This window comes from Rana temporaria, chromosome 6, assembly GCF_905171775.1.
Source record: "Rana temporaria chromosome 6, aRanTem1.1, whole genome shotgun sequence".
NCBI lineage: Eukaryota > Metazoa > Chordata > Amphibia > Anura > Ranidae > Rana > Rana temporaria.
Genome location: NC_053494.1, coordinates 153350022 through 153376663, shown reverse-complemented (window position 1 = coordinate 153376663; position 26642 = coordinate 153350022). Strand labels below are relative to the sequence as shown.

The following is a 26642-nucleotide window of genomic DNA, read 5'->3' as shown; positions in this document are numbered from 1 at the left end:
TTATATGCCGTTTTAGATCTTCGGTAAAACCCAACTCTGGGAAACTGAAAAGTCCTCCTTTGCAGTATGCCAAATAGCAAGGTTAACTGCTCGTTTCTAGGGCATAGTAAAAGCCATTTTACATATTCAGTCTGGCAGTGTACTGTCCCTCAGCGTCCTGATGTCCAATGCAGGTTATGGACCCTGCATTAGTATTGATAGCATCCGATGATCAATACCGGAGTACAGGGGAGATAAGCTGCAGGGTCCAGTGTAGCAGTGCAGAGGAGCCTGCGGGAGTGGACAAAAGTGTTGTACCCAAACCCCCTATACAGTCCTACACAAACTCTTGCAGCATGGGAGCAGCCCCGCTAAAAAAGGAGGACTTTGTTTCCCCAGAGCTCAACTTTAAAAAGGTAAATCCACTTTTTTACAGCGTATACAATTGTAACACAAGTCATATTGTAATTGAACATTAATAAAAATGACCTTTCCTTTTCAATCTGCAGCTCTGTAAGTTTCTTTAAAATGCAATATAGCTACCTGGAGGTGTCCTGCTTGTGTGATCAGCTCACCAATTTTCAAAAAGTCAACATCAAGATAAATTAAATTTTGAGCTTCCCTGCTACAAAATGTAATTTTTCCCTCTCAAAAGGGAAATCATGCCTGAAGGGACGCAGACACAACAATTTAACTCAAAGCCCTGCAGGTGCAGCAGCTGATTAACCACTTGCCGACCGCGCACCGTCGTTATACGTCCACAAGGTGGCTCTGCTGGGCGAGAGTACGTAATAGGACGTCCTCTCTCCCAGCCGCCACTAGGCGCGTGCACCCCCCGCTCGCCCCCGACTCCCGTGCGTGTGCCCGGCGGGCGCGATCGCCGCCGGGCACACGCGATCGCTCGTTACAATGCGGGGACCGGGAGCTGTGTGTGTAAACACACAGCTCCCGGTCCTGTCAGCAGGGGAAATGCTGATCTTCGGTTCATACAATGTATGAACCGAGGATCAGTGTTTCCCCTAGTGAGGCCACCCCCCCCCCCCACAGTAAGAACACACCCAGGCATACTTAACCCCTTCCCCGCCCCCTAGTGTTAACCCCTTCACTGCCAGTGGCATTTTTATAGTAATCCAATGCATTTTTATAGCACTGATCGCTATAAAAATGCCAATGGTCCCAAAAATGTGTCAAAAGTGTCCGCCATAATGTCGCAATACCGAAAAAAAAATTGCTGATCGCCGCCATTACTAGTAAAAAAAATAATAAAAATGACATAAAAATACTCCCTATTTTGTAAACGCTATAACTTTTTGCGCAAACCAATCAATAAACGCTTATTGCGATTTTTTTTACGAAAAATATGTAGAAGAAAAACGTATCGGCCTAAACTGAGGGAAAAAAATGATTTTTTATATATTTTTGGGGGATATTTATTATAGCAAAATGTAAAAAAATATTCATTTTTTTCAAAATTGGCTCTCTATTTTTGTTTATAGCGCAAAAACTAAAAACCGCAGAGGTGATCAAATACCACCAAAAGAAAGCTCTATTTGTGGGAAAAAAAGGACGCCAATTTTGTTTGGGAGCCACGTCGCACGACCGCGCAATTGTCTGTTAAAGCGACGCAGTCCCGAATCGAAAAAAGTACTCTGGTCTTTGGGCAGCAATATGGTCCGGGGGTAAGTGGTTAAGGGCCAGTTCACATCAGACGCAGTTCCGTGTGCTTTTTTTTCTGCACAAAATGCATGCGCAGTGTTTTCCCATGTATTACAATGGCTCTAGTTCACACCATGCAGTCAGTTTCTGCACCAGAAACTGACTGCATGGTGTGAACTAGAGCCAACTAGAGCCTTTGGAATACATAGAAAACACTGTGCATGCATTTTCAGTTCAGAAAAAACGTGCACGGAACTGCGTCTGGTGTGAACAGGCCCTAATATAAATTTACTCCCATACAGACTTACTCTGAACATAGACACAAACAGCTATTCCTTCAAAACAACAAAGGGTAACAATCTGCAACAGTGTTAGATCACCCAGAGGGGAATATTTTTTTCAAAAATAAATAAAGTGGAGTTCCGTTTTAAATAAAACAAGAGGGTGCAAATTACTAACTCCAGACAAAACCAGTACAGATTATTGTAATTCAGCAGGGCCATCTATGAAAGATTCATACATTTACGTGTCTGGTATCTATTCAGAACACCCGAGGATCTCTAGTTCCCAAGGCAACATACTTGCTTTAGTTAGAAGAAACTTCCCTAGCTGACGTTTAATTTACATAATGGAGAATGCAACATGCAAGGTGAGAAAATGAGGAACAAGACGACAGAAAACGTCATTGCGCGCAGGAACAATGACAAGCATCTCCCCCACTGGAATCTCCAAGGTCAGGTACCAACCACAAAAAATTTCGGTGGACAGACATTTTAATCAAGAACTTTAGTCCAGTACACACACACACACACACGTTCCATGGTCATAATTTACTAAAATATATCTAGTGAATTTCAAAGGCCACCAAAAAAAGTTACAAGACTATCCAAAAGTATCAAAAGTCACAAGTTTTATTACAAATGTTAAAATCCAACATATAAAATAGGAGGGAAACTGTACCATGGCCACTATTGGGAACAACATTATGGAGATATGCAGCCAGCTTGGAATGCATTTATGGAGAGGACCATAGGATTGAACCTCAGCAGCAATACTTGTGTGTCCCCTTATGTTCCCGCAGTGGGCCTTGGATACTCACCTGGTGTTTTTTTTGGACGCCAGTGATAGGCAGATGATGATTCTTTTTGTGGTCTACTTATCCCTGATGAATAATTTTGTGTATATATATATATATATATATATATATATATATATATATATATATATATATATTTTTTTTTCCCAAAACCTGTTGGATTTTACCAGTAAATAGGACTGGGTGTGAAAAAAACAAAACAAAAAAAAAAAAAAAACACACAACAGCAAGCACAAGACTGGGTGTACCACACTGTGAATACTGGCGGTTTTGTACTTTCAAATATTGTATATGGTGACACGGTTGTTTGGAACAAGTTCCTATTATATGTTGGATCCTAACATTTGTAATAAAACTTGTGGCTTTTAATACTTTTGGATTTTCTTTTATTGATTTGGTTGCCTTTAAAATCCCACTAGAAGCATTTTGTAAAAAATGATGACTACAAACAGGCAACCCCCGCCAGAAAACCGAGGTTCATTTATGACACAAATTGAATGGAAAATCCAATGCCTCAGCAAAAATAAAAAGTGATGCATATCCTGCTGTTAGTATGTCTCTGTCCTTCAGGAGCACCAATATGCAAAGGATTCAAATTGATCCTTAAAAGAGAAGTTTTTATTTTTGTCATTTTTCAAAATCATACTTAAATAGGTTGATGTAGCATCGGCCTGATGCTGCATCTGCCTCCCGCCGCCTCTCAGACTGAGGATAGTCCAATCAAAAACAGCTGATGGCTCAAGTTCTCAGAGCTCCGTGACTATCAGTCCACGGCTCTCTTCTCTGCTTCCTGCTCACTGGAGCACTAGGCTGTGGATGGGGCAGAAGGGGCTGGCTCAGTCTCTCAGTGGCATGCCAAGAAGCTGAGCCAGGTGCCAGTCCAAGGTTGTGGGCAGATACCGACTTTGTCGCGATCTTGCACCGGCCTAGACTGGCTCCGTGAAGTCAGCCAACAGCAGGCTTCAGTCCGCTGTTCGGTGAAAACTGGTCAAAGGAGTGCAGATGAACTACATGCCTGTGGTTCACATGAGAAGCACAGCCAAACAAGCTTTGACTGTACTTCTGCGTTAAAGGTTTGACGTAGACCGTGATGGCGAACCTTGGCACCCCAGATGTTTTGGAACTACATTTCCCTTGATGCTCAACTACACTGCAGAGTGCATGAGCATCATGGGAAATGTGAGTGAGTGAGTAACTTGTATAGCGCAGAAAATGCGAACTTAATTGCCTCAAGGCGCTTGGCATCCAGAGTTGTACAGGTCTTTCAGAAGAGGTGGGTCTTTAGCTTTTTCCAAAACATCTGGGGTGCCAAGGTTCACCATCACTGACGTAGACCAGCATTGCACAGCAGACACCATAGGGTGCCACAGCACACCTTTACTCCCAGAGCGCCACATCAATGGAAAACAATCTCAGTATGGAAACAAAGGACACATTTTTTCTACAGGGTGGTCAATGCCTGACTAATTACACCACCAGTTCTATCATTTAGGTTCAGGTCTAAGCAACACCAACTAGTCAGTATCTATTAAAACCAATTGTAGTGGCTCCAACAGCACCCTGTGTGTGTGGGTTGAAGTTCTCCCATTAAAGGATAAATCAGGGCTGTGGAGTCGGAGTCGAGGAGTCGGGAGAAATTTTGGGTACCTGGAGTCGGAGTCGGCAAAAAATGCACCGACTCCTACTAAATTTAGATTGGAATAAAAATAAATAAAAAAAAAAGCACGTTTAAATGTCCCAATTCACAAAAAGTTATAATTAATGACTTCTCTACTGTAAGAATAAAGACCAATGCATGCAGTGCCTCACGTAACCGCAAAACGAACACGTTAAGTGACCGTGAAGAAGCATGCTTTTCATGTGCTTCACTATATGGCACGCAACGCACAATTAGGAGCTGCAATACTTATACTTTCCATAGTGTTGTGTTCTGCTTTTACAGGGAACGCATGTTAGAGAACCAGTAAGTGTCCAAATAAAAAAATTCCAACAGGAGTTTTATAAAGCACTAAAAGAAGTTGAAAAGTATGATCGCTCATCAAAACTTACTGTTGAAGAAGCCATCCTTGTTTATCCAGAGATCGTTAGTGATGTGGCCAGAATAGTTACTGCAATGCCACCCACCCAAGTCAGTGTCGAAAGATTATTTTCAGCCCTAAAAATAATAAAGTCTGACTTAAGAGCCTCTATGAAAGAGGATCTGGCAGAGGCAATTCTCTTCCTTAGAACTCTACATTGAATTGATTTGCATTTGCTAAGCCTATAACTACATTTCAAGATTAATATAAACCATTTCTAGGTTTTACAGATTTTGTTTTTGGTTCATTATAGATAAGCTTTGTTTTTGTTCTAAAACAACCAAATAATGTGGTTTGTATTTTTGAACTGGTAAAGATCCTGTTCCTGATGTTTATGCCTGCTGCTACTATCCAGCCACTTGATTGTTTTCATTGTGTTTGTCTTTTGCTTAAACTGCGCAATACAGTCGACTGTAGGCTTCCCAGCCAGTAGTCCTGTGGTAGGTTGCGTTTCTTTTCCTCAAGGAATGTATAAAATACATTTGCATATTAATACATCGGAGTCGGGGAGTCGGAGTTACATAAAACTGAGGAGTCGGAACATTTATCTACCGACTCCACAGCCCTGGGATAAATATATTGAGGCAACTTATAGCATGTCCTATGCGACCATGGTCCTAGAGCTAAAACTCAGGAGATCAAACACATGAATAAGTGGGGTCTAAAAGCCAAAACCTATAGGCAACAATCATGGATTATGCACCTGTATGTTGGGCGTAGTAAACTAGCCTATTATGAATAGATATATCTATAACTATCAGTTGTATATCACAGTCTTCATCATATAAGCTACCATAAAAAAGGAAATCAAAAGCCATAAACAGAGAGAAGTCTGGTCATCTACCGAGAGTATAAGTGTACAATATTTCTCTTCCAAATGATAAAAATTGTACTTACATTGTTGTTGCGGGTTTCCACTGCTGGAAATTTCCGGACAATAAACTTGACAGCAGATTCCAAATTTTTATCGATCAGGTAAGAAGGTTTGGCTTTAGGGTCCCCACATGCCTATCAAAAATGAATGGGAAAAAGTTAGATTTGTTTTTTCCAAATACAGTCACCACCAGACTGAAAAGACTGTAAAATGAGAAAAAAAAAAAAAAAAAAAAACAACAACAGGCAGTGCAAGGGTTTTCAGAGCTGGAACCAAGAATGAAGCAGAAGGAAGATAGAAGTTATCCTACATGAATAAAAAAAAGCGATGGAGATGTTTGAAGCAGTGTGAAAAGTGCCGTGTTAAACCTAGATGAAATAAAATATTCACATAAAGTTTGAGGTAGAGCTGTCCGCATAAAAAATAAATAAATAAATGGTAAATGAGCATTCAGAAAGAAAGAACAAAACATTTAGCTTTGGTTTTTGATGCCAAAAGAAAGAAAAGAAAAAAACGTAGGAAAGAAAAAAAGGAGGAACGAAAAGAAAAATGTGTTCCAAGGACAGGATTAAAAAAAACAAAAAAAAAAAAAAAAATTTTTTATCTACAGTACACATAAAAACAGAAAAAACAAGAACAGAAGAAATGGTGATGTGTCCACACACGTTCAGAATGACAACTCCCTAATTGATAATAACCAGCGTTTCAAATGCTTCTTGCCCACCTTAGGGCCCAAACTCATGTAGAACCCCACTAAAACTATTCTAAATATTTGTATCTATATACCAGCCACTTCAGTGCTAGGTGGTCAGGTTGTAGCATAGTAAAGAAGTGGCTACCCCCGGGGTTCTGAAGTGCTGGCAGGGAGAAAAAGGAGCTCTAACAATGGAACAGAACTTGTCATCTTGTACAAAGCTCATTTCCACCCCCAGCTTTCATTCTGCTTCCCTTTCCACCACCCTATATTAATTATTAGCCATTTTTTTTCTGAAAAGGTGACCTACCCCTTTACGTAAGCCAGTTGCACACAAAGCTGTCCCTAGTTGCCTTTTAAGACAGGATGGCATCAGTTACCATAGCAATATTCTTTTCTTATTCTTTTTCTATCCACGGCGGACAGAGTCCACAGGACCCACTGGCACGCTCACGGAGTACACAGCGGGCACGCACCCCCACTAAGCAGCATTGTGCTTGGGGTGTCATTAACTTTGCACGGGACACCCGCTGCAGATCACAAGGGCAGGGCGAGGCATCAGTGCCGAACGCAGGTTTCCCGACAGCATTCTACTGGGAATTGGCCATGAGGGTTGTAGTTTGCTTGAAATATCCAATCTGTGTGATCACCATCACACAGATTCAATAAATTGCCCCTTCGTATAAAGAAAGTATACAGTTGAAGAATATTGATTGCTCCAATGCGGAAATAGCAATATAAACATGCTTTATTAGGGTGGGGGAGTTTTTTTTTTTTTTTTTTTTTTAACAGGTGTCATGGTGACAACATTGGTTTTATTCCATTTTCAAATAACCTGATCTGTTCTGAGCAATCGTACTACAAAAAAAATGATAGACCCGATTATTGTTTCTTTCCTAAACCTTAGTGAGGCCCTAGCAAATTCACTGATCTGAGGGGGGGGGGGTGCAATACTGATGCAACAGTGAACCAAGCCAACCTTGCGCAAAAGACTTTTAAAATAAGGACACTTATCTGTCCAGCGTGCCCGCGATATCGGCCCCCGAGGTCGCGCCGTCCCTCGAATGCTGCCGCCTTGCGGCTTCACTTCCTGGTTCCCTAATGAATTGCGCAATGCCACTGGTCCCTGCTGTCTTCTGGGACCCATGTGACACCCAGAAGACAGCGAGGGAGCGCCGGACATGCGGGGGTCTATGCCCGGAAGCGGGTGCAAATACCTGTCTTAGACAGGTATCTACACCCCCCTCCACCCTGAAAGGTGCCAAATGTGACACTGGAAGAGGAGGAGGGGGGGGGGGGGATCGGGACAGCGGAGGTTCCATTTTTGTGAGGACCTCCGCTTTAAAACAGTGAAGGGACCTAGCTGAACAAGGAAGTGCAGTTATTTAATAGTTTGTTTTAAAAAAGTGAACAACCGTTTAATAATTCTAAGCTGAAATATCCCACTAACCAAGAAGCACAAAACAGATCATATGCACTCATTCTTAAAACACCAATAAGTAGCATAAAGAGACTTTAAATAAACTATATTATCAAATAGGGAGAATGAAAATGAAACGTGTGGACAAGTGGTGCGATGGAGAGACATTTAAAGCAGCTTTCTATACATATATTAAGCATGGTCAGCACAGGACATAATACAGCCACAATCATGGCTTTAACTGTGCCGTGTTCTGCAGCAAAGTGTAACAAGTCCAATAACAAATTTAAAATGGCTAGAAAAGCAAAAGACCAAAAACACAATCTTGTAAAGAAAAAAATAAAATCCAAGAGAGGAAAAAAAAACAAAAAAAACAAACACATTCAATAAAGCAGTCATACATGCACAAAGGGGCCTGCATGCTCGGGGGAAACATACACAGTCATTAGGGAGGCCGGTTATTGCTATTCAATTCTGATCAGTGGGTTATATGGTTGTGCTGTAGATTACAGAGAGAAGTCATGGTTTATGAATCCAGAGATTTAAAGTGGGCAAAAGGGAAGGTGAAAAGCAATGCAAACCTTCCAAACTTGTCCTTGCTGGGAAAGCATTTAAATAGAGAGAAAGAGAATTACATAGAGACATTATGCAGCTTACTAAAAACACAACATTTTACACAACAAGACATTTGTTCTTAAAGGCACTCTAGTCGTTAGTATGTAAAAAGTCAGTGCATGCAAGGGAAAAAAAACATTGAGAAAGTAATCGCTTGTTCAACTGGAGCCATCATTAAAAGTCACATTTCAGATCAAAAACAGGCCCTATCAGCATTGTACATTGCATTATTCGGAGTGAATAAAAAAAAAGAAAACAAAAAAAAGGAAAAAAACTTATACTGTAGGGTTGCACCGATATCGGTATCGATACTAAGCATTTATTGGCACTCGTGCAATTGCTCCAATACCTGAAACAGATACTTTCATGCTCGGTTCTTTCAGCTGTCAGCGGGATTCCCCCACCGACAGATGAGAAACGTAAAACAAAAAAACATAGCCACCAATCAACAGTTGTTACATCCCGACTCTGGGTGGTGGACCCAGGTTGGGATCACACGTGCTTCCCACATTTTTATTAATGACCAATTTCTTTCGTTTGAGGAATTGCGGGCCCGCAATGGGGTACAGGCGAAATTTCTATTCAGGTATATGTCCCTCCGCCATGCGGTTCGGGCTCAGTTTGGGGGCCTGACCCAGGGGCTCACGGAATCGCCTCTGGAGGCACTCATGTCCTACTCAGATATAGAGAAACTGGTTACAACGTTCTATACACGCCTACAATCAGTGGGGGTTAAGCCCTTTCAGGCCGGTATGGTTCTATGTGGGTGTGAGCTGGTGTGAATGTTGGTGGTGAATGGCATGTCATGTTTCTATCTGGTTCTTTTACTGACAGTCAAGTATTTGCGCCGGAGGACCAGTTTGGGCCATCTGGTGACAAATTGTCCCTCCGTTGAGGGACCGGGGCAGTTACGTACCGGGAGGGAACAAGGAGTGGGGGTATGAAATGTTTGTTATATGCCACTTCATGCAGATTTTGTAACAACCAGTGTGCCTTTTTCCTTTCTGGATGTTTATGTAAAAAAAACAATAAAAATTGTTTTAAAAAAAAAAAAATGTAACAGTTGTTAAGGAGCGGGCCGCCGCATCCTTAACAATCGACGACTCACTCCGCTGTCAGTGGGGTTCCCCTTAGACAGCTGAAGTGTGAACAAAGTCCTGGCAATTGGAGCTGTAAAATAAAAATAAAGCAGCCGGGCAATGTCTATCAGCATTGCTCAGCCTCCAAAACAGAAAGATAAAAAGAAAACATTGTTTTGATTCCTTCTGTTTATTCATCTACAGATCAAAAAAGGGATGAACTTTCTGCAGACAAGGTCAGTGCAAGACCCCTTTTGCACTGGGGCCGCGGCCAATCGCTGCTCGTTTTAGTGACGCATTTAGCGCCGTTTTCCAGCCACTAAAAGGGGTTAAAAACTCTGGTTTTGCGGCGCTTTGAAAGCGCTGCCCACTCATTCCAATAAAGGTGGCATTTTGGAAGCTCTGTTTATTACAGCGCTCCCAACTCGCCCCAAAGATGCTGCTTGCAGGACTCTTTTTCCCCGTCCTACAAGTGCACCGCCTCCGTGTGAAAAGGCGCATTGGAATGAATGAGAGGCGGTTTTCTAACTCTAAAGCGCCTGAAAACAGCCCCAGTGTGAAAGAGGTCTAAAAGCAACCTGTTCATTAAATTACCTTTTTTTTTTTTTATAGAATTTATTTTTATATATATTAAATGTTCCTCTGTTTAACTAAATTTACTTTAATCAGCCCAAATTATTTTCTTAATTCTTATTATTTCTTCTTATTATTATTACTTATTATCTTATTTTCCGCCTCCATTTTTTTTTTGTTTACGTCCATTTTATAAATAATTAAAAAAATGTTTGTTTGCTTTGTTCATAATTTACTTTAACGTGAACATATATTTACACATTTTACATAAAAAAAAAAAAAAAAAAAGCGCACAAAATTAAATAAATGCATTTCATTTGAAAAAAAAAAAAAAAAACACCTTTCAATGCTTGGTACCATTGCTGGCAGTGGCAAATATCGGTAATTGGTATAAAAAAAAAAATGGTAATTGTACATGCTGTAACAAAATTGGCATTGGTGCATCCCTGCTTGCAAGATCAAATAATCAGACCAACTGTGACCAGGAGATGTGCGGCGAGATAAGCAGACTGCATACACAATAAGAGAACATGGCTGCCCTCATGTACATAATCAAAATAAACAATGTATTTTTAAACACTTCCAATTATATTTTTTGAACATTTATAAAAACCATATGGCTTAATTGTTTACATTTTTTATGTTTTCATTCTTATTTGTAACGCATACTAGCTCATTATGAAATACTTACCCTTGAGCGATACCCTGCAGTGCCGCCCACACTCCGCTCCCACGGCGACATCTTTCACTGAGTTATATCCGGGTTCGCAGGCTCCGGTGTTGCCGATTGGTCGATGACGTCACTACGGTGCATGCGTGCAGGAGCCAACGGTCACAGAACTAGCCCTGAAAAACCTGCACCAGCGGGCTGTTTCTTCAGTGCGCATGCACCAAAGACATCGACAGTGTATATAGTGAAGCTCTCCTAAACTGCGCAAGTTTGGGAGATATTTACAGTACCTACAGGTAAGCCTCATTATAGGCTTACCTGTAGGTACAAGCGGTGTAACACTTTAAAGCTATACTTTTTAGTCCTTTCGAGCTGTATTGTCAGCCTTAGAAACCAGACTCTGAACAACAGTCACAACATTGCAGGTACAGTACAGGGTTATTACAATCCAGAAGATGTCGGCTAATGTTCAAAGAGCAAACAATTAGAAAAGGATGGTCATTCATCCCATAATGGACGCATACAACAATCCTAAAAGTAGAACTATTGCAAGGTTTGACAAATTTGCTTGGAATCTAGGAGCCAGCTAAAAAAGTTAAACCACACATGTGAGGCATCGCCGCGATTGGTAGAGCAATAATTCTAGCCCTAGACCTCCTCTGTAACTCAAAACATGCAACCTGAAGATTTTTTTTAAACGTCGCCTATGAAGATTTTAAAGGGTAAAAGTTTGTCGCCATTCCACGAGCGGACGCAATTTTGAAGCGTGACATGTTGGGTATCAATTTACTCGGCGTAACATTATCTTTCATAATATTAAAAAAAAATGGGGATAACTTTACTGTTGTCTTATTTTTTAATTAAAAAAAAAAAAAGTGTAATTTTTTCTCAAAAAAGTGCGCTTGTAAGACTGCTGCGCAAATACGGCGTGACAGAAAGTATTGCAACGATCGCCATTTTATTCTCTAGGGTGTTAGGATAAAAAAATATATATATATAATGTTTGGGGGTTCTAATTAGAGGGAAGAAGATGGCAGTGAAAATAGTGAAAAATTACATTAGAATTGCTGTTTAAGTTGTAATGCTTAACTTGTAATACCAACGGCCACCACCAGATGGCGCCAGCTCACACAGGGAAGAGCTGGGGACTTCACAAAAAACCTGGCGACCGGGATTTGTCGAGCCCTGCTTTAGACAAAACTTTTCACCCCCCCCATTTAGAATAGTGCAAGGGAGGGTTAGAATAACCCCTGTTAGATTTCTTTTTCCTCATCTGTGTCCCATTGGGGAGATTTCCCTTCACTTCCTGACTGTGCCATAGCCAACACAGGAAGTGACTGGAAATGACTGGAAATTTAGGGAATTCCTTGGTGACCCCCAGGTCACCAGAACTAGTGTTATCATTGGTAGATTTCCCTGTTATTACTTTTCTGGGAACAACCCAAAAGCTGGGCTTTTCTTTTACCTTCAATGAAAACAGTAAACAGGACAAATCTTTAACGATGCAGACAGCAAAACAAAAGGTTAATAACCAAGCGCAAATGCAGAGCACACAAAATAATTACAATTGAAGTTTACTAGGTCATCAGTCCATGAGCAAATCAGGTAGTTCAAGGGTTAAAAATAAAATGATGGTAAGGGCGGGCTGCTGTCCTCAGAGTGCTGGCTCTGTGTATATGAGACAAAAGGGAGAAGCTGGAAGCGCCACCTGACTGTAGTATTATTCTATTGGCCAATAGAAGGAGAAGGAGAAGTTGCTCCAAGCGCGAAGCTTACCAGTCCCCTCTCTAAAAGGAAAAGGTTTTGCCTTTAGTTATACTTGTATACAAAAAAAACAAAAAAAAAAAACATATATAGTTTGAGTTTTGCTTTTGTTTTTACTATAATCAAAAAAAAAAAAAAACATATATACATACAGTATTAACAAGACAAAATTCCCAGGTTACTAAGGCCCCTTTCACACTGGGGGGTTTTTCGAGCGAAGCCTCATCTGCAATCCCAATGTGCTGGTAAAGCACCGCTAAGACCCTAACGTTTTAGGGCGTTTAGTGCCTCAGTGTGAAAGGGTAAGGCGGTTTTACAGCGCTTTCAATTCATTTCAATGGAGAGGGGCGTTTTTGGAGCGTTTTTTTTTTTCAGTGCCCAAAAGCTGCTCCAAAGATGCTGCTTGCAGGACTCAATGTGAAAGGGTCCATTGAGATGCATGGAGAGCGTTTTATGAGCGTTTTAATAGCACTATTTTTAATGCTAAAACGCTGTAAAAAAGCGTCAGTGTGAAAGGGGTCTAAGGGTTTACCAAGAAAGATTAGTTCTGTATGTAAATTGCAGCTTTAGCTATAAAAACTTTGTAAAACGGGCTGACAAAGCTGTTTTGGAAGCCTTAAAGCGGATCTCCCACGCAAATACGATTTTTTGGGGGGGGGGGGGGGGTTGTTAAATAGTTAATAGCATAGCTTAAATAAACTCACATATTTGGTGTCCAATGTCCGCTCCTCTGTCATTCTGTCTGCTATTTACATTTGTACTTGGAGTCTCCACATGGACTGAGGATGCGAATATGGAAAGATAACCTGAACAAGACCTGAGAGTGTGCCGAATGGTCACGTGGTCAGTATGCCTAAAAGGGGGCATACCCAAGTATGAAATGCATGAATGAAATGAAATAAAAAAGGGGGAATGGGAGGGTGGGGACAAACGAGAAGGTCCGGCCGTGGGGAAGGAGAAAGGAGGGCGGGTTTATGAACCCCCCGACTCCTCCTACAAATTCAGGCCCGCCTACGGCCGGCCTTCCCATTTGTACTTGGAGTCTCCACATGGACTGAGGATGCGAATATGGAAAGATAACCTGAACAAGACCTGAGAGTGTGCCGAATGGTCACGTGGTCAGTATGCCTAAAAGGGGCCAAAAAAGCAAAGGACACAGGGGTACATGATGAAAATGTTTAATGCAAATGAAAAGACAACCTAATCAGTAAGGTGCATAAAGGCCCGAGCCATCTCAACCTGCGGATCTGGAATATATCTGGCATAGCAACCCGAATTCCACCTCCCCAACTTCCTGATGATGTGGGCCGGGATTCCTTGACGGGATGCTGCCGAGGCTGCCCCAATCCTGAATGAATGACCTGACCAGTTAGCTGGGTTCAACCCCAACCTAGCCCACAACGTGCGGCAATGGCTGGTGAACTGGGCCGTCGTGAGAGGAGCCACCGGGAAAGGGAGCAAGGGACTGTCCATGGGTTTGTTGCCAATCAACATCCTGAGCTGATCTAGCACCATCACAGGACACCACGACCCACCAGTCTCGAAGTACGTCACGTTGGTGCCAGCCCCCACCTGCTGGGTCTTGCAGGCTGTCATAAGCAAATTATAACAGTGTGGATGTCTGGCCAACTGACCGATCGTGAGGACCCGGGAACCAGGACCGGAACGGCAAAATTCGCCTGGCCTGAGGAACCCAAAAAAGGCTAAGTAAATGGCCGCTTTGAGTACCCCACTGAGGAACCGCCCGAACGGTAGCCCATCCAGCAACCCGGACATGCCACGGAAAATGTGCCCTGTGACTGGGAGACGACAAGTGATAACTGGAGGGCACCTCCTCTGTACACCCCTTAACGCAGCCTTGATGATGTGGGCTGAAAAAGGAGAAGTACGATTGGGATCCTGCAGGGACAGGTGGTGCTGCACCCCGGCGAGGTATGTCCTGATGGTGCCATGACACAACCTCAGCCGAGTGTGGCAGTGAGTGACAAATGCCAACAAGAACCTGACATCGATGCTGTTGCCACAGGGGTGCAAAGACTGAAAGACCAGGAAGGCCTTCCAGGCCGTGGCGTAAGCCTTCCTGGTGTTGCTTGCCAGAGACGCCCCAACTAAATCTGCCGCTTCGCGCAAGAGGGTGTCTAGTCCAGCATCAGCAGGGAAGCCCGCGGGGATGGTGTGGCCTGTGCATCGGCCTGCGGGACCTGTAGGAAAAAAGAAGGGAAATTGAGCCGAGAAAGGGCATCAGCCGCGCCATTCTCCGCCCCACTGATGAACCTGCACAGGAAATGGAACTTGTGACGCAGGGACAACCAAATCAACCTGCGTACCAAGGACATAATGACCAAGGACCGGGACCTACCCTTGGTGATGATCTCTACGGCCGCCTGGTTGTCCGTGGAGAACACCACTGTCTGCCCTGCCCATGAACCGCCCCACACCCAGGCTGCGGCTACTATGGGGTAGATCTCAAACAAGGCAGATGATTCCGTGAACCCCGGAATGGCCAAAACCTCCTCCGGCCACGGACCTGCCAACCAATGAGTGCCAAAAATAGCAGCGTAACCCACCGTGGCCGCCGCGTCAGTTCCTACCTGGGGAGAGGAGCAAGACTCCCCAGGAATAAACATGGCGACCCCATTCCAATGTCGGAGGAAATCGTCCCACATGCGGAGGTCAGCCAACGCGGCTGCGTCTAGTTTGACCCGTGAGTCTGAATCTGGTGCTGACGGCAGCAAGGCTAACAACCTGGAAATGAACGATCTACCCTGTGGGATGACGCGCATGGCGAAGTTTAACATGCCCAGAAGAGACAACAACTCCACCCTGGTGCAAACCTGAGAGATCGAGAAGGTATGAATACAATCCCTGATCCTGGCGAGTTTGTCAGCCGGGAGCCTGGCTTGCATGGCTTTAGTGTCCAAGATGACCCCCAAAAAGGTGAGAGTCCACGCTGGGCCCTCAAGTTTTTTGGTAGCCAGGGGCACGTTTAGCGCAGAAAAAACAGCCACTAGTTTCTGCAAATCCAAAGGGGTGCGCTGGGGACTCTCGATGAGGAGGAAGTCATCCAGGTAATGGATGACCGCCTGACATCGCTCCTTGTGTACCAGAATCCACTCGAGCGCTTGGGCAAACACATCAAAAAGCCAAGGACTACTTTTGGACCCGAAGGTGAGTCTAGTGGCAAAATAATACAACTCTCTCCACTTGATCCCGTGCCACTGCCAAAGTGACGGCGTGATCGGGAGGAGTTTGAAGGCGTCCGCTATGTCTGCCTTGGACAGCCAGGCGCCTGGCCCTACCTCGATGACTCTCTGGATGGCCTGATCTATTGACGCATACTTGAGGGAAAACTCCTCTGATGGAATTAAAGAATTGAGGCTGGGAACAGCGGAGCAATGAGGGGCGGACAAGTCATAAATTAATCTTTGTTTATTTGAGAATTTCCCCTTGACCAGACCCAACGGGTTGACCCTCCAAGCCTGGAAAGGAGATACAGCGAAAGGGCCAATGACAAAACCTTTGTCCAGTTCGGACTGTAGCAAGGTGTCCACCGCCCTCAAGTCCCCGCAACATGACCTGAGATTGGGGCATTCGAAGGTCTGCAGTGGTAAGGTAATGAACCCGGTGTGAAAGCCCTGAGTAAAACCCTTCACCAAAAAGGGGCCTAGCTCTGTGGATGGGTGGGAGGACAGCCAGTCCTGCAGCAACCCAACGTTGATGTGGCTTAGTCAGCTATTCTTTGACAACCTCAGAGAACAGGTGGATTTCGGATGGGCCCTGAAACATCCCGAACAGATGTGTAGCAACCGGCACTGACCGTAGTTGCAAACCCCGTGGTTAAAGTTGTTGCAAATAGGGGATTTCCCCAAATACTGAATAGGCCGGCCCAACTTGTCCACAGTGGGTGCCTGCGCTGGTGCTGGGAGTGACCCGGGGAAGGCTCTGGAAGTGCCTGGAAGGGCCGAAGCTTCAGAGTTGGGGCACCAATAAGCCGTGTGGGAAGATGACTGGCAGGTAGCGCAAACTGGTGACCTTAACCCCGCAAAATGGCGACAGAACAGTTCCGTATCCACACGGCTCCAAACTGCCACCACCTGGTGCTGGGCCCACAAAGCGGCTGCTTTGGCGGAAAATGAACGGTGGTAGTCATAGAACGCCGAGCCTCCGAATTTGTGACCCAACTCTACAACAGCGTAGAGATAGTGGTCCAACTCTTCTCTTCTGAGGGGGTTCGCAGAGCAGACCACATCCCTAAACAAGCTGAACGCTAGCACGAACTCGGGGATGGAAAGCTTCCGGTTCAGTCTATGATCCCTGGCTTTGATGATCACAGAAACGTCCCCACAGGCGTAGGACTTGTTGTCAGCCATGTCATGGGTGGCTATCAACAAGGACGCCAGGTTGACGTCCTTCCCATCAAGGATGTCCTTCCTGATGCCTGCCGGGATGAAATGCGCTGGGGTGACAGAAGGGACACCGGGACTAGTACCTGATAGCGGAGGCCCAGGAATCAAGGGAGCCTCAGGGACTACCAGGACCTCCGGAACAGCCGGGACCACTGGGGCAGGAACTGGGCTGGCCTCCAGCACTTCCACCCTGGCCCTCAAGTCCTGAAACGAGCCCGCTAGGGAGTTGAGGGTGGAATGGATTTGCGTCAAGGATGCGGCCATGGCCCGCAGAGTGACCTGTTCCGCGCTGTCTGTGCTGGCCGGGGAGGGGAACAAAAGTCTGAACAGCTCAGCTTTGCGAGCCGAAGCCGGGTGGGAAATGCCCCTGCGCCGTAACTCTGCGATCAACCTTGGCACGGTCCAGGCTCTCAAGGTAGGCGTGGAGCCCCGATCTGACCCCCTCACCGACCCCCTAGCTGAAGCAGGGGAACCCGAGACGAACTCCTCGATATCCGCTGCTTGCGACATGTCCTAAAAAATTGATGAAAAGACAAACACCGTGATAGAGCCTTACATAGACCAATGAGAAAAACCCCGCCTAATCCCCCCCTCCTCCCCACTCTTGAACCCACCTGACCTGGAACGGAACAAACCTAAACCCCCCCCCCCCTCCCCCCCACTGGGAGGGCCGAGCCATCTGCCGACGCAGACAAATTAAAAACGAAACACTCAGGCCCCCCCCCTCTCGGACCTTGAAACGAGACAGGTCCCACGCTTTAGGAGCTGCTGAGTAACTATATGGGTGACGAAAGAGAGGACCCGAACGGGTGAGTAGACTTGCCACTGCTCAAGTCAATTAAAAACGAAGCAACTCAACCCGTTGCAACCTAAACGATTTAGGCGACCCTCAGTGGTAGGCAAACCCTTGATGACCGTGGACAGATCAGGTTAAGTTCCCGGAACCCGGCTTACCTTTACCGGAAATCCCACACCTAACAGGAACCTTGCGTCTGGTACCTGTAACAATAGACGTAAAAGGACTGAAGTGCGTCAGTCCCCCCTGGACGAACCAGGCACAACGAGTGTGCCGCGAAGTGCCACGTAAGCATGAAAAACGGAGAAGGTGACCCATACCAGCCGGTTGAGGAGAACTTGCCACTGACCAAGTCAATTACGAACGAGACATCTCAAACCGTACCAGCCCACCGTTTGTGGAAGGTGACAACCCAGTGGAACCACGACCCCCCCCCCCCTTACTCTGTGCGACTCCACCCCCCCCCAAACCTGCGGAAACCCACCCCCCCCTTCTGCTGGTGACACCTGCGTGCCCGCTAGGTGACGTGGAACCCGCACCCTGCGTGTGAACAATTGCACAAAAGGAACGATATGCCTGACACTCACTGCAACGGTTTTGACACGACCCCTGAACTTTACGTGAAACGAGACTGCACGAAAACAGTCCTGGAGCAGAGAAAAAGAAAGAAGAGAAAAACAAACGAAAGCCATGAAGGAAAACGATGGACATGTACCAACCAGACAATATTTGCTGAGAGAGATAACAAACAAAATGTAAACTGAGCCACGATTGGCGTATCAACAACGTACGAACGCATGCGCTCGGCTGGCTTACCTGGAAAAGGTACTTCGTACACCTGGAGTGGTTCACCCCCGGGAGACCAGGACCTCAGAGTGACACCCTATAGGGCTCAGTCCCCGCAAAACACTTTCACCAGCTGCAGCTTGGAGGGATGCGGAGGATCAAGATATAACCCCTAACTGGGACACATGTATGAAATTTTTAAACCACATGGCGTACATTGACAGAAAACATCCTGCGCAGGGAATGAAAGGCATGAATTAAGGATGAAAAAAAGGTCTCCACCGTCAAATGAGGAAAATACTGCAGAAAAAACCCCTGGTTACCCTGAGAACAGCAGCGCCCCCCCCCCCCCCAGGTCTCCTCACTAAACAGGCAGTCAGAGCACCACAGACAACCCCCCCCCCCCTCCCAACCAAGATCCCCTCACCTCCATGCAGCCAGAGAGCCACAGGACCCAGCCAGAGCGCCACAGGACCCCCCCCCCCTCCCTCCCACCCACAGTCTCCTCACCTGCCCTACCGTCGGGGAGCCACAGAACCCCCCCCCCCCCCCCTTGCTGATGACAGACACAGCACTGCCCGAGAAGTACCTCCCCTCGATACCTGACACGTAGCGGCCGAGCGAGGAGAGGGAACAGCCCTGAGCACCTGTCGTTGGCGTTCGATGGGGCCGAGAGCGCCGAAGAGCCGAGGAGCCGTGAAGGCTCGGGTCCGTACAAGCCGCCTCTCCGCCGCGTGGAGCCGATGCGTCGGCTGCTGATGACGTCACGCCGGCGTCACGTCACAAACGAGAAGGTCCGGCCGTGGGGAAGGAGAAAGGAGGGCGGGTTTATGAACCCCCCGACTCCTCCTACAAATTCAGGCCCGCCTACGGCCGGCCTTCCCATTTATATTCCGCTCGTTGTGCGGTTGCCATTTTAACTGTGGGCATTAGAAGCCCACAAGCAGGCACTTCCTTGTTGCGGTGATGCTGATGTCCCAGCATCCACGGCCCGATCCCGCGCAAGTGCACTCGCAAACGGGGAGCAGCGGCGTCAGCTTGTGTTGCCATCACAGCGGTAGGCGTCGCAAGTTAAAGTTACCGCCCTGTTGTGATGTATACACATCCTCATCCCAGAGCACACTGCGTGGTACGGGAAGTGACAATACCCGAAGAATACCCACAGTTGTGCAGACCGGAAGCCTCATTAAACAAAAAGGTACTGTTTAGATTTTAAAGATAAAAAACTCAGTTTTAAACATTTTGAATGTCGGCAGTATGATTAGCCTATTGTTGAAAGTAGAGTGGAGCTCCGCTTTAAAACATAGTGGCTAAAAATAAACATTTAACAACAAATATTTCATATCCATTGTGGCCATACTAAAATTATAAACAAAAAAACACTCATTTAGCGCAAATGTACATTATAAAAATTCCCCCTTTTTTTTTTATTAAATTACAGTTGAGGGTTCACTGAACTTCCTGGATTCCTGAGCAGCCTATATGACTGGGACAAGTGTAGACCAGATTTAGGAGACGTCTAAAACCTGCCTGGATCAAGCTGCATTCTGTGCAACCGGCAATTCCTGCCCCCTTCAGAACAGCTCTTCTCCCAATACAAGTCAATGGAAACGCAAAGTAACTTGGGTCGCCAAAAGCAGGTCAAATATATGTGAAATGCGGGTAAACCAACTGTCAATGTACTTTGAATAATCAAACAAAATTGCTATAAAAAGGAGGAATGTCACTAAAAAAGTAGAAGCAGGAACAAAGCTATTTTAGCTATACTTCCCCTATGGGTCACAGGAGTGAACTTAGTTTTGCACTCCTGTGACCCAAATTTAGCCAACAGCAGGCTAAAGTCCTCTGTTGGCTGATGTCACGGAGACGGTCCACTTAGATGCCTGACTGGCAGCTGGCTTAGCCTCTCAGAAAACCACTGAGAGTGTCTTAGCCAACCTCTCCCGGCCCCTCCCCCTGGAAGGACAGAACAGTGAGCAAAGACTGAGGACGAATGATCAGCAGTCTTTGATCGCTCGGTTGTCGGTCTTGAGAGGGAACAAATGCAGCATCGGACCAATACTGCATCCACCTAGGTGCAAATGAATCTTTGTTTATTTTAAAACATGCACTCATAGGTTTGTTTGTTTAAATTAAAAGTCAGCAAAATTTTGTAGCCGATGATTTAGACCCCTTTTACACTGAGCCGCCCATAGCAGTGGCGGCAAAACTGCGCTATTTTACAGCCGATGCTATGGGTGGATTTACAGCGCATTTCGGCCACTAGCGGGACGCTTTTATTGCCCGTAGTGGCCGAGAAAGGGTTAAAACTGCCCACAATGTGCTGTATAGACGCGGCTAGGAGAACTTTTTTTACCGTCCTGCTAGCGCAACGCTCCAGTGTGAAAGCCCTCTGGCTTTCACACAGGAGACAATGGAGCAGCTGTTTGAGGGCGGATTGCAGGCGCTATTTTTAACGATATAGCGCTTGCAATACGCCCTCAGTGTGAAAGGGGTCTTAAAGTGGTTGTAAAAACACACACACACATTATGTATGTATGTATGTATGTATGTATGTATGTATGTATATTATATATTTTTTTTTTAGACTGTACAATGAACAAACTTCTCTATACAGAACAAGGGAACAATCTGAACTGGGTAACATGCACGCAAGGGAAACTATAGGTTTTATATTTATGGTCTGTACTTCTGAAAAACATATGAAAAGCCATATTTGCTCACCTAGGCTTGTCTAGGTGACTAGTTGTTAATTAGCTTACAGTTTATGTTAACTTTTAATTTTGCTGTCCCTTAGATGTACTGACGATATTACTGTTTATATTTTGCATTGTTTAGGATAATGTGATTAAACCATTACCTCATCTTGTGTAGTATATACTAGGGGTGCAACGCATTGTTATTGATCCGTGATCCGCACGGGTCAACGTCTGCAGATCGGCACACAACGCAATACGCGGATTGAGCCCATAGGAAAGGCCACGGCTTCAGCCTAGCTCCTGAGCTGCGGCTATCTTGGTACACCCGGCGGCGGCAGCCTAGGTGAGCATTCCAGAGCGGCGCTGACTAGGGAGATGTGGACATTCGAGTGGGGGGGGGGGGGGGGGGAGAGGACGCGGACATTACAGTGGGGACTATATATGGTGGTGAGCCGATCCATGGCTCTGATTTGAGGAACGATCCGAACTGAGTTTTTTTGATCCGTTGCACCCCTAGTATATACTGTAATCCTGAAAAGTCAGTTCCAGTTTGCACCTAGTCTAGTTCTTGGGTGCAATAATCGGCTAGAATGCCTGGTCCCAGAGTGAAGAAACTGTATCTTGACGGAGGCACCTAGGCTGGGTGCCGGACAGTCCCTCACAAGAAACTACGAACTCCTGACAGATCACCCAATCTAGGCTGTGTAAGATTTAGGTCACACGAGGCAGCATTTCTAAAGGCCCGTACAGACGATTGGATATTCCGACAATTGTCCGGACGTGTTTTGTCCGATAATCCGACCGTCTGTATGCTCCATCGGACAATTGTTGTCGAAAATTCCGTCAACCAAATGTTGGCTGTGCATGCTCTCAAATTGTCCGACAACAAATGTGTTCTGTCAGATTATCCGATTGTGTGTACACAAATCCGTGTTACACATGTGAAATCGCATCTCAAATCGGCGGCATTTGCCGGCAATGACACCGTCCTAATCGGTGCGGCGCTGCACCAATTTCAAAAAGTAGTTCCTGTACTACTTTTTGCGATTTCGGGCCGCGATTTACATTGACATCTGTGCAGAAACCTGCACAGATGTCTCTTAAATCGCGGCCGAAATCGGGACAGCCAGCGGGAGTGAAATCGTGAGAGTTCAGCTGAACTTGCACAGCTTCACTCCCGCAGCCCAGTGTGAACCAGGGCTTAGAGAGTGAAGTTCCACGTTAATAAATCCAACAAGCATTATCAACACTTGTGATGTGTTTACAAAAGGACAAGTTTACCAAACACAGTAAACTTACAGGATTGTGTAATTAAAGGTCCACTACGGAAAATGGAAAATGGCCTTTTCCTGACTGGTAAGCTGAAGGGATAATTATAAATCACTGGCAAAATGACATGCAGCTGTACAGATGACAACATTTCCTGCACCGCATTTTATTTCTCAGTCTCTGCATATCATGAAGTTTCATGCTACACCCGTCAATGTAGTAGAGCAACTTCTCCCATATAAAATATATAGACACTCCCGTCCCCTGAGTTATCCATCTACTAACACTGCAGAGCAGCTAAAAACAACAAACATGGCATGTCAGATCAATGAAATCAAAATTTACATTACCACTAATAAAATCTACAGGCTCAAAAAAAAAGAAAAAAAAAAAAAAGTTTTCCTGCCAGCAGATATTTTTAAGCTACACTAAACTGTGCACTTTAAAAGGTGATACTAAACACACACGCGTATATATATATATATACACACATATACACACACACACATTATATATATATACACACACACACACACACACACACACACACACACACACACACACACACACACACACACACACACATATATATATATATATACACATATATATATATATACATATATATACATACATACATACATACACACACACACACACACACACACTATTATATTAATATATATTAATAATATAAAACACACAACCAAGTACCTTTTTCCTAATTGATATACAGCCGTCACATGGCTCTCTCCCAGCCTGTCTATTAAAATCAATAAAAGGTTTTAACCAGTTAACAACCGCCCTATAGACGATATACGTCTACAAGGCGGTTGCTTAACTCTGGGAGGACGTCCTCCCAGAATTGCGCTCCCCACGCACACGGGAATGTCCGTGACCGCCGGGTCCGCATCACTGTAAATCGCCGCTGATAGCGGCGGTTTACCACACGATCGCTCCATCCAATGACGGAGCGATCACTTGTAAACAAACCGGCGTCATATGATGACGCCGGTTTCTCCCTCCCCTCTCTGTATCGAACAGTACAGTGTGAGAGGAAAGGGGGGGAGCGGATGCAGCACGAGTGCTGTGGGCTGGATCTGTGACACATGCAGTCACAGATCCAGCCAGCCATCCATCCCTGCTCAGCCATCCCTGCCCCATACTGTGCAATACCCCACACTACTCTGCAATACCCCACAATACCCTGCAACGTCGCCTATGGGGATTTTTAAGTAGCAAAGTTTGGCACCATTCCACGAACGTGGGCAATTTTGAAGGGTGACATGTTGGGTATCTATTTACTCGGCGTAACTTCATCTTTCACATTTATGCAAAAGAATGAAGAAAAAGTACTAAATTTGCTAAATTTTATAACAGAAACAAAGAAAAATTCATTTTTTTTTTACAGAATTTTCAGTCTTTTTTCTCTTATAGCGCAAAAAATAAAAAACCCAACGGTAAATACCACAAAAAGAAATCTCTATTTGTGTGAAAAAAAAGGACGAAAATTTCATTTGGGTACAGTGTTGTATGACTGAGTAATTGTCATTCAAATTGTGAGAGCACCGAAAGCTGAAAATTGGTCTGGTTATTAAGGGGGTTTACGTGCCCAGTGATCAAGTGGTTAAATGGTCATACAAATAGAGATTTGAAATTAAATGTGTTATTTTTTGGCAATTACATGGTGTGACTGCCAGTCACAGGCTGTGTCACACCCCTCCAACCGGTGTCTTAGAACAACAGGGAGCGGAAGGCTCCATTAATCTACATTTAATATCAATCCCAATTGTGTTTAGCTGGTATGGAGGAGGAGGAGGGAGGGAGGGATTGGGCTGTCATTTACCAACGTTCATACATCCACATGTGTGACTCTATATTCACATTGGCTGCTCAGATGTGATAGGGAGGAAATGGTCGGAGTAGAAAATAAGCTGAAAACTGAGCATGTGCACTAGCTGTCAACACTGCTCTGCAAAATCCCCAACTTCTGTGGGGACATGGAAAGGAGGACCTGAGCTGAATTTGGAGTGTCATGGCAAAGGCTGTAAATACTTATGAATTACTTTTTTTGTTTGTTTTATTTTTAATAAATTTGTAAAGATTTCAAAACAAAACTTCTTTCACATTGTCATTATGGGGTATTGTTGTAGAATTTGAGGAAAATAATGAATTTAATCCATTTTGGAATGAGGCTGTAAAGTAAAAAAAATAAAATAAAAAATAAAAAAGTGTAAAAAGTGAAGCATTGTGAATACGTTCCTGATGTCCTGTATATTGATAGAATGCTAGGCGTTGTGTGAATGGAAGTAGTGTGGATGAACATCACAATCTCCCTTATGTAACGAGAACTCAAGCCAGGGGCTGTGGAGATCTTCTGTGGTAGGGAAGCCGCCTGCCCAAGAACCAGATTATTTGCACCAACATCAATACCCCTTTACAAAAAAATTTAAATGCAATTATTCTTTTTTGTAATGAACCTGTAAAGCATTGCACCCACAATAATGCAACAGTCCAGTAGACTGCCTATGCATCTGTCTGGCCTAACCTCTGATACGGCCAGGCATTTACACTGTGACCGGAAGACAAAGGGGTTGTAGAGGCAGAAGGTTATTTATCTTACTACATTTTATGCATTAAGATAAAAAGCCTTCTGTGAGTAGCAGATGTCCCAGCACCCCATAATACTTACCTGAGCCCCCTCTCGGTCCAGCGACGTCCACAAAACCCTCGACCGTCTGGGACACTTCCTCCCGATTGGCTGAGACACAGCAGCAGTGCTATTGGCTCCCATGGCTGACAAAGTTAGTTAGCTAATCAGGGGAGAGAGGGGGCGGGGTCAAATGGCAGCTCCATGTCTAAATGGACACACGGAGCTGAAGCTCAGCTCAGGTGCCTCCATAGCAAGCTGCTTGCTGTGGGGGCAGGAGCAGAGAATAGGGGACACGCGAAGAGGAGGATCCAAGCTGTCATGTGCAAATACACCAAGTTTTGTTTTGGTGAGAGACAAAAAAAAGAGAGAGACTTTACAGTCACTTTAATGAATTTCCACAGCACTCAACAGCCGCAAAGGCCGTCGGACCTTGTAGTTTTCCGATTTACAGAAAACTGTAAATAAATGACATGACCGGGCGGGACAGCTAACGGGAGGGAGAAGATCCCCCACTAGCCGTCAGACCAGGGGTTCAGGGGCCAGTGCATCCAACATGTTCCACCCATATTCAGGGTGCAACATGTTACAAAAGGTGAACTTATCTTATAACATAATAAATGCCGGATAACTCTACGGGTCCAGGGCTCTCTCTCTCTCTAAGAGCCATTTCACACTGAGGCGCTACAAAAACATCCTAAAATGCCTTTAGCACTAATACCGCGTTTTTAGGGCGCTAGCGGTAAAATTAACGCAACGCTGTGGGCGTTTTAACAGCGTTTTTCCAGCATTATTTAAGCATGGGCAATTTCAGTCCTGCTGTTGTAGATGCTCTTTTTTTGCTTGCATGTTTACATTTTTGGGAGATCGTGTGACTTTTCTACAGCTCAGAGCGGATTATAGGTGCTATTCAGGCGTTATTTCAGCGCTTTAAATTCATTTCAATGAAGAGGGGCGTTTTTGGAGCGTTTTTTTCAGCGCCAAAAGCTGCTCCAAAGATGTTGCTTGCAGGACTTCTCAACGCCCCGCCAGCGCAACGCCTCAGTGTGAAAGGGTCCATTGAGATGCATTGAGAGCGTTTTAAGAGCGCTATTTTTAACGCTAAAACGCTGTAAAAATGCTCAAGTGTGAAAGGGGTCTTATGGCCAGTGTAGTAGAGCTGTAACTGCAAGATTCTGCAATAGTTTAAGGGTTAGGCCCCTTTCACACTGGGGCGTTTTTCAGTCGCTTTGGCGAAGAAAAAGAAAAAGAAAAAGAAAAAGAAAAAGCTCCCTCAATGGGAAGGGGGCTTCAGGAGCGGTATATTCAACGATCCTAAAGTGCTGCAAAGAATTACAGTGGTGTCTGGGACTGAATGAAATTAAGTTATAATAAATGTAATAATAAATGCTGCAGCAGCCAGTAATGTGAAATGGCTCATTAAAATGTATTTTAATGTAAAAAAAAAAAAAAAGTAATTATATATATATATATATATATATATTATAGTGAATCTGTATTACAAGCAAGAGTATGCGGTTATCTTGGCAGCATCTGTG

General features: G+C 44.8%; 1 protein-coding gene across 4 annotated transcripts in view; it reads right to left on the bottom strand.

Moving 5' to 3' along the window:
- NCKAP1 (NCK associated protein 1) overlaps positions 1-26642 on the bottom strand; it is a 189948-nt gene that overhangs the window by 136824 nt on the left and 26482 nt on the right. For 2 of the 4 annotated variants that reach the window (XM_040357629.1, XM_040357631.1), the window contains exons 2-3: positions 8379-8396; positions 5707-5817 (exon numbers count right to left, since the gene is read on the bottom strand). In XM_040357629.1, the coding sequence (XP_040213563.1) occupies positions 5707-5817; positions 8379-8396 (129 nt within the window). The remainder of the gene's footprint in view (positions 1-5706; positions 5818-8378; positions 8397-26642) is intronic. The other 2 variants (XM_040357630.1, XM_040357632.1) reach the window with 1 other exon arrangement.